The sequence below is a fragment of the Episyrphus balteatus genome, chromosome 1, assembly GCF_945859705.1.
Source record: "Episyrphus balteatus chromosome 1, idEpiBalt1.1, whole genome shotgun sequence".
In the NCBI taxonomy this organism is placed as follows: Eukaryota; Metazoa; Arthropoda; class Insecta; order Diptera; family Syrphidae; genus Episyrphus; species Episyrphus balteatus.
Window position 1 is genome coordinate 20472813 of NC_079134.1, and position 13894 is coordinate 20486706.

The 13894-nt window shown below is 30.2% G+C and overlaps 1 protein-coding gene across 1 annotated transcript in view; it reads right to left on the minus strand.

Moving 5' to 3' along the window:
• Window positions 1-4221: 4221 nt before the first annotated feature.
• LOC129921179 (uncharacterized) overlaps window positions 4222-13894 on the minus strand; it is a 60288-nt gene continuing 50615 nt past the window's right edge. The window contains exon 9 of the mRNA XM_056002885.1: window positions 4222-6201. Within this exon, the coding sequence (XP_055858860.1) occupies window positions 4377-6201 (1825 nt within the window). The 3' untranslated portion in view covers window positions 4222-4376. The remainder of the gene's footprint in view (window positions 6202-13894) is intronic.

Consider the following 13894-nt stretch of genomic DNA (forward strand, 5'->3'; position numbering starts at 1 on the left):
AAGAATCATCCCATATTTAGAGTTGACTGAAATTCCCACGAATTCAGAAAACACGAATAGTCAGTCTTATCACGAATTCTATTCGTATCGGAAATTTTCTACGATTCCCGAAAAAAACAATTACAAAATCCGTTCGTAGTGGGGATTTGTATGAAATTTTCCATTACGAATGGATTCCATGATTTATATAAATTAGGAATTCAGTTTCAGAGTACCTATGTAACCCAAATAAAGAAGAATAGTATGTACGTTGAAACTCGATTATCCGGGATTCGATTAACCGGACGCTCTATTATCCGTGATTAAGATATTTGACATTGGGTGCGTTCACGTACGCACAGATACCCTATCCAAGATACCTAAGTATCCGCTACGTTTGTGAACACGAATCAGCTGTTCTTCAAATCTCCCATAAGATACACAAGAATCCAGAAATTTTTAGGATACCTTTGGATTTTTTTGCTTGTTAAAACATGTGTTCGATCAGCTGAGATTTTATATGGGATTACAACAACACAAAGGTATCCGGATACCCTTGGATCGGTACGTGAACGCACCCATTCTTTCTCGACAATAAAGAAATAAGGTCTGTTTGGGTACTGCCTAAAACAGAAATATTTCTACTTTTTTCAACATTTTTAGCCCAAATCCTGTTTGGGTACTCTAGAATGGTGTAGTTTTGTACATTATTTTTGGCAAAAGTAGAAATATTTCTGTTTTAGACAGTACCCAAACAGACCTAATGTATTTATTTAAACTCTATTATCAGTAATAAACTCTACTATCCGTAATATGAGAACAGGACAGAAGAAGTTCTTTCACTTCTCCAAACTAACAGAATTTAGTATATATTGCATTAAACAGACACTTATCTAACAGATATGGGATAATATACTTTCTGGTTGTGTTTTGTTTTGTATCTTATGTATTGTATTGTATTGGATAATGTTCGATTTTAGTATTTAGTTGGAAAACTGTAACTGAAGCATTTTGGTAATGACTATTTCTTTGTTAAGAGAAAATAAAACATCAGGTAAAGTTTTATCAATAGGTACAAGAAAGAATGGATTTGATAAATGAACTTTGAAAAAGTAGCATGTCCGTGAAATTTTAACTAAAAATACAAATTCGGCACTCAAAAATAAAGAATTTTTTTAAAATTTTTTTGTAGAGGGTCTTATTTTCTTATAATTATTATTTTTTTTTTTTTTTAAAGTAGTATTATCCTGGAACAACATATCGGGATATACTGCTAGTGACCGCATTCACATTAATTTAATTGAAGAAAAACAACGGGTAAAATCCCCCATCACACAATTATGCAACAATTTTTTTAATTTTCCTTAAAATTCATAATACTCGCAATTAATCTCATGATTATGTAATGTATGTAACAACAAAAATATGAATTGTTACGTTTTATAGAATAATTTTTTGATTGTTTTCTTTTCATTTAATACATTTTTTAATAAAAACTTAAATACATACATATACATTTTTTCTTAAAAAAAAAGTTCTATTATCCGGGATTTTCGATTATCCGTAATGGGCTCGGTCCCGATCATCCCGGTTAATCAAGTTTCAACGTATTACAGTTTTCAAAAAAGTTTAAAAGATGCCAAAGTTGAAGGTAAGATCGAAAAATATTACAATTTGAATAAAAAAAAAACTTAAAATAAAAATAATCTTTTAATATTTTTTCGACCATACGTTAACGAACGTATTTTTTTTTTTTTTTTTTTATAATTAACGCGCACTAAAGGGAGTTAAAAACCCTTAATATGTTGAGCACAGTGCGAGGTTCAGGAAAATAGGGAGGGATTTAAAAGGAGAAACCGATGCACATTAGTTTTAAAGCTCTGGACATTAAAATGGCAGGGAAAAACAGACGCGGGTAATATATTCCACATTCGTGGTGCGTGGTGCGGCTAAAGAAAGAATCTCTGTATTTGAAGGTACGTCCGAAATTGGGCTCAAGGGTAAACTGATGAGCATTCCTAGAAGCGCGAGTATTACGGTTAAATTTTTTCAGGGAAGGAATGCAACTAGCTATTTCATCTGAACATTGTTTATAAAAATAGCGATAAAACAACGAGAGACATGACACATTACGTCGGTGGTCTAGGGACGCAATTGTCTCAGTTATCGATCTATCATCTATCATTTTGAAAGCACGTTTTTGTATTCTGTCCAAGAAACTCAAATACGTTATCGGAGCACCTGCCCAGATGTGACAATTGTGATTCGGCCCCAGGATTTTTCAGAGCAAAAAACAAACAAAAATAAACACATTTTTTCGAACTGTTGTTTGTTTATTTCTCTTTGAACAAAGGGACGTCAAAAGTCTTTCCTTATTCATAAGAAGCTCCGAGTTATTCGTCTAGTGAGTTCCTAACTTGATAGTCTTTTGTGGTATCACCATGGACTTATAATTGTCTGAGTTTGTTGGGTACTTTGCCCAACAACCACTATAGCCTAACCACCTAACCTCTTATTTTTGAATAGGTACTCACAGGGCCGTCTTTAACTATCTTGGGGCCCTTGGGCACACAAGAATTTGGGGCCCTTTTGGAAAGTAAAATAAGTACAATGGTTGGCTAAAAAGCAATGGTTGGTTAAAAAGGGCTGCCAATATATCGTTCCATATAAAGTACCTAGTGTCTTTATTATTGGTAGGGGGTGCCAATAATACGCGCATTGAGACATCAAACGTTGCCACTGCCAATAATTGTACATTTTATACTGCCAATAATTTCCCTGTACCGGTTATAAGTTTCTGTTTGAAGAATTGGAAAAAAGAGCTCAAACGGATTGATAGATTCGCTAAAATATTTTATTTTATTTTATTTTATTTTATTTTATTTTATTTTATTTTATTTTATTTTATTTTATTTTATTTTATTTTATTTTATTTTATTTTATTTTATTTTATTTTATTTTATTTTATTTTATTTTATTTTATTTTATTTTATTTTATTTTATTTTATTTTATTTTATTTTAATGTCTCCTTTTTAACGGATATCTCCAATATAAAGTTTTCGAGATATTGCAGTTTTCTCAAAAACGGATAAGGATTTTGCTTTGAAAAAAAAAACATGTAATGCTGCAAATAAGGACGCACTTTTGAAATAAGAAAAATATTTTTTTGAACCATTATTAATGGTACCTACTTGCCATAGAACCGATTTCTTAATGTAAACGACACAACCGATTTTAATGAATATTTTGACATAAAAAGGTTTATACAAATATTAAAATTAAGAAAACTTAAAAAAAAAATTATCAAAACATTGATGTACCGTCGATGAGCCGGCAATAGTTTTTTCTTAAACGTTTTCTAACGGAAAAAGTATTGATGTTTTTTTGCCAACGAATTGATTCTTTTTTCGTCTTTTAATACGAATCTACACATATTTTTACACTGATTTTAACACGCACTACAAATTTGACAGTTTCGCGAACTTCCAACGAAATTATTATTTAAGGAAAAAGATAATGGAAGAGAATTCGTTGTTTTAATCAATAATAAATAATCTTACCTACAGTGGAAAAAAAAGTTATTTTTCTTGTTTTTTGAAAATATTATTGTCTTATTTTTTGGAAAATTTAATTTGGGTTTGGTCGTTTGGATTTAAATGTCCGCATACAACGCCACATAATTTGTTTTCATTTTGAAAACATATTGTATTTTCCGTATAGGTGTAGAAAAAACTTTATTTGGTTGCCATATAAAAACTAAAATTTTTTGGTAGATGGTCTGCCCGACAAAAATGTTTTGAGAATAAATGTGTGAGGATGGTCTGCCCGACAAAAATGTTTTGAGAATAAATGTGTGAGGGAAATTTTCGTTCCTTCGGGGCCCCCCTGAGAATGGGGGCCCTGGGCACGGGCCCCCTGTGCCCTTATGGTAAAGACGGCATTGGGTACTCATATAATTTGACCGTGAGCAATTTTAAGGTAGTTCATTTAAAGTTGTGCACAAATTAGAATCAAACAGCTTGGAGTCCGTCTTATGGGACATCTTTGAATAAGTAAAAGGGTGGATGTTAAAAGCTTACTCATTATTCATACATTTTAAAAATAAAGCACATTTTTTGGCCGTACTTTGAGAAGAAAAAAAAATTACAACTCCATGTCGTTGTAAGTACTTTTATTTAACGAAAACAAATAAAAATTATAAAATGATTGAATTCTTACATTATTTAATATTTCTAGGTGCTTTAAGTTAAAAAAAAAAATAGTTCTCTTATAATAATACCTTCAAAATGTATGTATACATTTAATAACAAATATTTAAATTTTGTGCAACACCTATTAAAAAAACTCTTTATAAATACTATTTACAAATACATAACTTTAAAGTGTTTTTTTTATTTTAACGAATATTTTTCAAAGTTTTTTCGATGTTTCTATAAGTCCGTGTTGGTATTACCTCCAACAGTAACCTTGAATAATTTTGATGACTAGACATTAATCGGAAAAGAGATTTTGCATAACTCCTTGTTTCTAGACTTCCTTCAAGTAAAAGATTAGCTCCAGTAATAATAAACTTATCTCGATTTTCTCGACCCATTGCATAAATCTTATCGCATCCTAAACGATCTGCTAAACGATTAAGAAGTTTAGCTGTTGTAGTTCGTACAATAGCATTCTGATGAGTTGCTCCTTTGGAACACATTATATTAAGGACTTTCGATGGCGTTAAATTATCACACATCGATTCTAGACCCCTTGTTGCATCGGCACGAAGAAATCTATTTGTGTCAGCTGTGCGATGTAACAAAGCACACACCAAATCATCGCATTCCTGTTCGAGGAATTTACATTTCATTGTGAACAATTCGGTTGAAGCTTGACAAGCTGCCCGTGAAACCTGAGATCTTAAATTTCTCACCGACTTTGTCAGCTGAATGCAAGTCATATGCATTTGATTGTCCAACGTATCGGGATGATAACGCATAAGACGTACCATTGACTTTAATCCTATAACGTTTACCTCCCAATTAGATGAGTCTAATTGGTCAAAGGCTTTATGTAGAGCTTCTCTAGGTTTTTCAAAGCGAGTCATATTCTGTGGATAGAGTTCAGCTTGACCCATATTGATTGTTTGTTTAACAGGCGAAATTCGGCGATGTTTCTTCATAAACAAAGTCTTCGATTTTCTTTGCAAAGGGATATGTTGAGGTTTTATCGGAGTAAAATCGGTGAGGGTATTATTGAGGTGGCTTGACTGATAGTCCGAACTGGTTTCAGTGCTATTGTCTGCGTCAAGTTTGGACGAAGTTCGATCAAAAAGCGAATCGCAGCTTTTTGCAAACGATGATTTACGAGATAAGGCTTTGATTTCTTGAATTGTTGGGGATCTTGGTGGGGAAATGTGGGTATCTTCGATGTTAGGAGTAGGGGCTCTTGCCTCATCTTGGTTATTATTATGACCCTTGAAAGGAGATAGAGGTTCAGTTGGAGTTTTCGGCGTAACAATGTTATCTTCGTAATCACTGATATCTTCGAGATCTTCAAGAACCTCCTGAGTTGCTTCTGAAACTCTATCAGGTTCGACAGGTGGTGGTTGATCGCAATCAAGTTCTTCTTCGATTACTTGAGATTTTGCAGAAATCCCAGATTGTGGACGAGAAGTTGGTGTTACTGCCTGAGATTCATAGTCTGGAGTATCAACAGTTTCTACAACAGGTTCCTCAGGTTTTGTAGATTTTTCCTCGACTGGGGTATTTTCACTTTGTAAAGCCGATGTCTTTGGTTCAATTTTTGGAGACTCTTTTTCAGGTGATAAGGGTTCTATAACGACATCTCCACTTGAACTCTCCACAACTTCATTATCGGGAAGATCTTTTCCATTTATCTCCGATTTTGTTGCTTCATTTATAGAACTTTTAAGATCAACTTCATTTGGAGAACTTTGTAGAGTTGCCACAACAGTTGTTATCGGAGTACTGCATGGTTGTTCATTGGGAACAACTTTAGGGCTTTTATGTTGGTCTTCTGAATGATATTCCCTTACACTTGCATGAGACCAGCCTTCGACAATGTTTCCATTGTGGTTTCCATTGTTTTGTCTGATATGCGGTTTTGTGGGCATAGAATATGGAATTGTCATATGGGGTGTAACAGGTGGTGTTTCATGGATGGGGGAAGGTGCGACTGAGTTTCCATTTGAATATGATTGAAGAGAGGTTTTATTGCTGAAAACAAAATAAATAATAAATTAGTGGTTTATAACGAACGGTTCGGTATTTATAAATATTTTTTTTTATTGAAAATGGAATTAAAGGGGTTGAATTATTGGTAGGTATTGAATTCAATGTGTCCTGGGAAATATTTCATTTGGATATTTCAACTGCGTAGAGAATCAAGGTCAAATCACAAAAAAAACTTTTTAAACCTTATTGAGTAGAAGTTCAAGGTGAAGAAACTGCACCCAGTTTATTTCACATTTTAATCAGAATAAGATTTCCAAACATTAAACTTAAAAAGACAGGAAACAAAAATAATGTTGTGTTAGGGAGATGATTCAGAAAAAAAAGTAATTATTTGACTTAAAAGATAGAATACTTCTGTGTAGGTTCGTTCGTTCTGTCTTTCATTGCGGTGTTCATAAATGACGCATTTAAATTTACCCTGTTCAAAGGACTTTTTCTTTGTGACTTTGATGCGTCATAAAAGAGAAAAATAGGTTAGATGAAACATAATACAACAAGAATAATAATTTGCATAAGTCTCTGTCTTGTGCATGGACTTCTATGCTTTTTAAACCCTGTTTGGTTATTGCCCAATTCACAGTATACACCATTTTGAATTAAAGATTAATTTTACATAACAACTTGATAACGTTTCTTATTTTAAACAAAACTTGTAGAATGCACAAGCGCACATCTTTTTTTCAAAAAGGATTTCCGACTCAAAGCCTTTAGAAACAAGATTTCGAAATTGTCACTGAAACTACTTCTTTAAGGCAATTTCTTCCAGAGTAATATTATAACAAAAATATTAAAATTTCAAGAAGACAATGGTTGTTTCAAGATGGCGGCCTAACCTTATCTTTAACTTTTGATTTATCAAGCATATAAGCATTATATTATCATCACATCACAAAACATGGTTAGATTTCAAGCTCAAAGGCATTAAGCTGTAAACTTATGTACATTATGTATCAATTTATTTTTGTTCAAAAACATCGCCTACAATTTTGATGACAAAATTCGATTTTTTTTTCAAAAAATCTTTGTTAAAGGTACTTCTCATAGATAATTTTTTATTTTGAACTTCCCCAAAAATAATTCAACCGATTTTATTAATTTTTTTTTATATCTTAAAGTAGTTCAAAACCAAATTTTTAAGAATACTTTTTTAGCAGGATTTTTTACCATTCAAACTGAAAACGTTAAATTTAAATATTGATATAGTTCACATTAGATTTTATCAAGAAAGTTATGTGAATTGAGCTAAATATAATCTTTTCAGTTTTTTCGATTAAATTTTTTTTGAAATATTAATTTTTTGAAAACCGGTGAGCGAATAAATAGTTCTGAAATCTGGTTTTTAAATGCTTATTAATATTAACTTCAAAATGACCTACCATTTTCGTATTTCCTTAGCTTGAATTAATTATTGTAGAACGTTAAAGTATTCATTTATTTCCGGATTTTAATTTCAATTCAATCAATCAAAAAGTTTTATTGCAGCCCTCTGTTTATATCAAAATCTGTTACTTTATGATATTTCTCATTAGATTAATCGTAAATAAGAAAAAAAAAAAAACAAAAATATATCGATTTTCACCATTTTTATTCACCTTTAATAAAAGGAGGAACTTCGGGTCACTGTGGTGTATGTGTAACCTATTTTAAAGGATAATATAATAATTATCCTTTGAAAATAAAATAAAATCTTATTACTTCTTAACCCGACAAAAATAGCGAAAAAGGCATTAAACATCTTTTTATGGGTATACAAAAATTGACTTACATATGGGTAATTCCATAAAAGGGTTTAGGCAGATTTGTGTATGTTTTTCGCTCTTGATTATTTAACTATTCACTAAGTTAAGCATTTTAATAAATTAACAATTATAGTAAATAAATTTGTTTCACTGTGATTAATATTAAAAGTATTCTAATTATTGTACTGTCTGAGTATATTTTCAAATAAGATGTAACGGACGTGACTTTCTAACTTCAGACAGCACATTATTTAGAATACTTTTAATAAAAACAATGAAACAAACTACTAGGTAATGTATTTAAGCTCAAATTTATTGACACTCCATTAAATTTAAAGTTGCAATTTAAAAAGGGAAATTTTAAAATTTGTATGCGATTTGACAGATTTCTAATACTTAATGGAGTCTTTAAATATAACGGAGAGTGAATAAATTCAGCGGCACAAGTTCATTATCAGTTTGTCATCTGCCTTCTGCTGGGTTAGCCAGTTTTTTTTTTAATGGAGTATGAAACGTTATGTTTTTCACATTTGTTCTAAAGTTAAAAACGTTAAAACTCAAAATATGACGCGTTTGGCACTGCACTCAAATTTTTGCTGACAAAGTGCAAATTTTCAATCCTCAAATATTCAATTAATGACAGTCTTGAAATTTTACAGAGTAGAGATTAATTAGGGTATCTATTTAAAAATAATGATGAATTTACTTCATTTTTGAAAAAAAATTTCCAATTACGTCATATTGCATATTTACTGAAAAACATTAAAGAACTGACCGACTATAACTTTTTTTTTTTAATTCGCACTGTTTCATTTCATTACAAGTGTATTTATTTCTTCTACACCATTAACGCTTTAAAACATTTTAGCCTGAAATAATAAGAAAAAGTGTGTCTGAAGTATTACCAAACATCCAAATTCCTATTTACAGGTTTTTTTTTTTAATGAAACTTGTGTATTGGTCAATAATTCGCTTTGATAAAAATTTATAAAAGAAATTTGCATTAGACAAACAAACTTCGGAAATTCCATTGTAAAAAAACATGAAACTTTTCACACAAGGTTAACTTTATTTCTACAAAAAAAAAAACATCCTCGAAAACAAACAACTGTGAAGGATTCTAAGAAACTACTTGCGCTGATATGAAAAATGTTTATCGAAGAAAAATATCTTATCAAATATTAGTACACATGTCCTTAACACACGAACTCTTACATTTTATTAGTTTTTTACTTGAAGAAACGCGACAAATAGGATAATAATAGGTTTTTATTATTTTTCTTTTCTTTAAAATTTTAAAAGAAGCCTCCACAAAATGAAAAATACACACGCACTTTATTTAAAAGTGCAACAGTAGTATAAGGGACGCATGAGAATTTAATTATTTTATCTATATATTCTCTAGACTTTTGATTATAAGTTAAAAGTTCAAAATGTCCATCATCATCGTTTAGTTGTCAATAATTACACTTACAAGTCGCCGCCATCAGCAATTGCTATTGGTATTACCGGAGTTCCTTGGGCAGTTCTCAGGTTATTTTCTTGAATTATTCCAATCGATTTACGTTTGCGATGATAACAACACACACAACAATAAGTATTACACCAATATGGTACACTTTCGATGGTCGAACAAAGTTTGTCCACTAAGTATTCCTTTGTTTGGATATATTTCACTCGAGTCCTTTCGAAATATTCCGTTATTTTCATTTTTCATTACAAAAAAACTAATTTTGGAAAAAGGATATTTTTCAAAATTAAATTAAATTTTGAAATTGAAAGAAAATTATATTCACATATCAGAACAGAATTGGAAATGGACAGACAGAAAAATTAAAATAGAAAAATTCAGGAATTCAAAGGAAACGCGTTTGTCGCGAACTAAATAACATCACAGACTGCTTGGGCCTTGGTGGTCACTATGGTTTAAAAGGACCCTCTCATTATATTGGGGTTATTGTTGTGAATGGACGGTGGCGGTGTTATAGGGATGACGAGGTTGGGGACAAAAGTTTTGTTCAGGCGATTTAGTGTTGGGAGAGTTATTTCCAGGATTTGAATCGTCTATAGTGGGTGGAAGAGTTAACAGAGAGAAAGAAAATTTACATGTGAGTTGTGGATTAGTTTTTGCATTTATATATTTCTTTTTTCTAGATCATCACCATGAGGGTTGAAATGGTCAACACACAGGGTGACAAATCGAATGGAATTTTTCGTTAGGCTTATAATTAAATTTATTGCAGGAAACGTGTGGTAGATTTGTAGGTGTTTTGAAAAAAACAAAGTGTTGGTATAATTTTAATATTTTTATTTTTAGAATTTTATTAGATTAATTAATTTTGTAATAAATTTTCATTCAAACGGATTTAAGCTTTAAATGAAATGAGTTGATGATGAATTTGTAGGAGAGCCTACTACCTAAGTATTTTTTCAGTTACATTTCATCTGACACGAAATGAACTGCACATACAATTTAACAAAATTTAAGAGGATTCCACTTATTTTAAGCAGAAATCGTATTGTTTTAAGAGGTAGAGATTTAAAGTGAACATCATCTTATTTTCTACGTGAGAAGTACTTATGAAAACATTCTGCAAAATTAGTACAAAAGACGCCATTTCTTTATTTCTTACCAAATTTAAAAAAAAAAATATTTTTTTTAATAAATGATATGATATTTTGATAATGCTTTTGAAATTTGTATTAGTATGTTTTGCCGTAGTTTTTGACGTTTATTAAAAAAGAACAACAATGTTTTTATATGTTATAGTATTAATAACATATTTGGGAAAAAATAATATGCACGACTGTAGTTTAAAGTAAATTACTTCAATTTGCATGAGGAAGATTTGTATTAAGAACCTAAGATTTGGTTTTAAAATATATTAAAATAAAATGCCCGACTGGGTCGCGCGTACTTGCTCTTGTTGTTTAAAGTATCGATATTTTAAATATTTATTAGAAATTTATGATTTTGTTAATTTTCGAGAAAAAAAAAATAAAAAAAATATAGGTTTTAAAAAAATTTGATTTATAAAATTTTTTTTCAAAAACTTAAATTTTTTTTTACATATTACACTTTAAAATGATAAGAAATAGCTGTCTGTAAATTTTGATAAAATTGGCTTATGCTTTGATGAAATATACGCAAAAAACGGCAACGCCATATTTCCGTTCTCCGCATTTTAAGAAAAAAAAACTAAAAAAAACGCAGTTTTGTTAGAATCAATAAGACTATCACATACACCAAATTTAGTCAATATCGTTAGAGCGGATTTCGATAAAATCGCAATACCTCGAAAACGTCATTTGGGAGATATGCATTTAAAAGGAGATATTAAAAAAATAAAAAAAGGGTCTGCACCAAGTTTCAAGCAAATCCACCCATCCGTTTAGGTCCTAGCTCGATGTACAGATGGACGCACAGACGCGCAGACGTACAGACCGACGGCGACGGACGGAATGACGAAGACCACTTTTTCGATCTTTTCCATCATCGTGATGTTGGTTTTGAAACATGTGCTTAAAATTGCAACACCATCTTTTTTTAACTTCTTAGACTTCGAATCAAAGTTAAATTAAATCAAAGAAATTTTTTTTGTTTTTTAAATAAATAAAATTATTCAAAAATTTTTCAAAAAAAAAACAGTATGGAATGCCATTCTTAAGAATTCATTATTTGACACATTTGAACAAAATTTCATAAAATGTTCATCAGCTTGTTTTCAAAAAATTGATTTAGCCCTGTTTTTTCAATCATCAATTAGACTATCAGAAGAATAAATATCAATATAAAACAAACTTTTATTCCCAGGAATAAGCTCTATCTGAGGTTTATCTGACAATTGAAAAATTGGCCCTTAAAAAAAAAATAAATATAATATTATAGCTATTCAGACTGTATAAAATAAAAAAGACATACATACACATTTTTGAGACCCTTTTTTTAAATTTCATTCTCAATACTCAAATACTTATTTTTTCAACAAATTTATCATTTGTTTTGAAAAATACTAAAAATAAAAAAGTGTTTTTACGATTTTAAAAATTACTACATTGTTTGGAGGTCCCAACGTTTAGGAAGAGTTTTTGTTCTAATTTTAAAAATAAATTTGATATTGTTATGATATTTGTTTGAAATTTCTTGTAACATTACATTAAAATTATTCTACATAATGTACATTTTTTTAATGAATCACTTCCTCTAAGAGCGAGTAGTACTCACGTCCTAAACGTCCAGGTACAAGCAGCGTTACCACTTGCAGAAAAAAAGTCGAAGTAGATTTGAAGAAAAAATGGAAAATAGATTGAGAAAAATCGAAGTAGATTTCAAAATATCCTATTTTTAATAAAAATCTATTAAAAAAAATTATTCTCTTAAATTTATTTAAGTTAAATAATTTAATTAGTAAAAACAACTAAAACCAAAGTTTTGAATTCTTTCAAACTCCATATTTTCGGTATAAATATATTTCTATACATTATTTTACAACAATTTTTAGTCAAATATTTGGTTTTCTGCAAAAAGAAGTAGAATTGGCTTATATTTTGATAATTTGAAGTAGATTGGAACAGAGATTTTAAAATGAAGTAGATTTCGATATTTTTGTGATGGTGCGAAGTAGGAAGTAAAATTTTAATTTTTTTTGAAAAAAGAAGTAGATCTACTTCAATTGAAGTAAAGCGGTACCACTGGGTACAAGTAGTTTTGAAATAAAATTGTTATGTATATTGAATAAATTTTTTTCTATTCGTTTTTTTTTTTAATTCTATTTATTCTGTTACCAAACCCATGAGAAGATTTTTTATTCACAATAATTTCGACATAAATAACCACCCTGTGTAGGCAAGAGTTCAATTGCGCGGTCATTTTGAGTAAGAAAAGGTTGTAGTGGTAAAAGTCAACAATAGTCCATAGAGTCACCTTTTGCCTGAAAGGGGAAATGAAAATATCCTGGCCCCACAGCGCAGTAAAGTCAATGGTATGGACAAAAACTATTTTTCTGGAATGAGGAAATAAAAGTTATCCCCACAATTCAATGCTGGGAATCAAGAGGGTAGCTAGGTTTTTTGTCACCAACACGCAGAATGAATATAAAAAAGAAATACTTTTAAGTGCCATTTTAGCTATTCTCTTTTTGGGGTTTATGATGATGATCAATCAAAATAATCACCTTTTGTTTTTGTTTTTTGGTTTGAAAGTGGAGGCGTGACTTAAAATTTACAAATCGAGGTCATTTATTAATTTATCACTCCTTGGAACCTAACTTAACTTTCATTTATTGTGCTTGACGTATTTATTTGGCGAATATGGGTCAGTTACGTTTATTCTACATTTGACATTTTCGACTCTGGTTGGTTTTTAAATTATTGTATGCGTGTGTATGTGAGTTTTTATTAATACCTACATAGTTTGAGTTATTAATGAAGAAGAATTAAGACTATTCAAATATTTTTTAAGGGTAAAGTTTGTTTTAGGTAAAAATCACTGTGGCGTATACGTGTTATATTGACTTTTATTTCTCTGGACATAATTATATTTAAATTGAGTTTGTTTTGAATTAAGTGATGAAACGTGTGAGAGTTAGGTTCCTACGTAGATGTCAATTAGTAAAATTAAGAGAGAGATAGTTCAACAGTTCATATTTTATTCAAAACAAATACATAACTGGAAATAAAATGTAAAGGTTAAAGTTCGTTGTACTGAAACCAACAAGTAGCAAACCAATCATGACAATTTAGTTTGATTTAAACAAACAAAATTTACTGTCTCAGTAAATGGTAGTGTATAAATTGCGATAGCTGTCTATCAATCTTTTTGTATACAAACTGGATGTATGACATGATGTCGATTTTGCAGTGAATATTTTCTTATATTACACATTAATTGAAAAATGAGTTAATATTTGACAAATTATAGAAAAGACATTTTGACA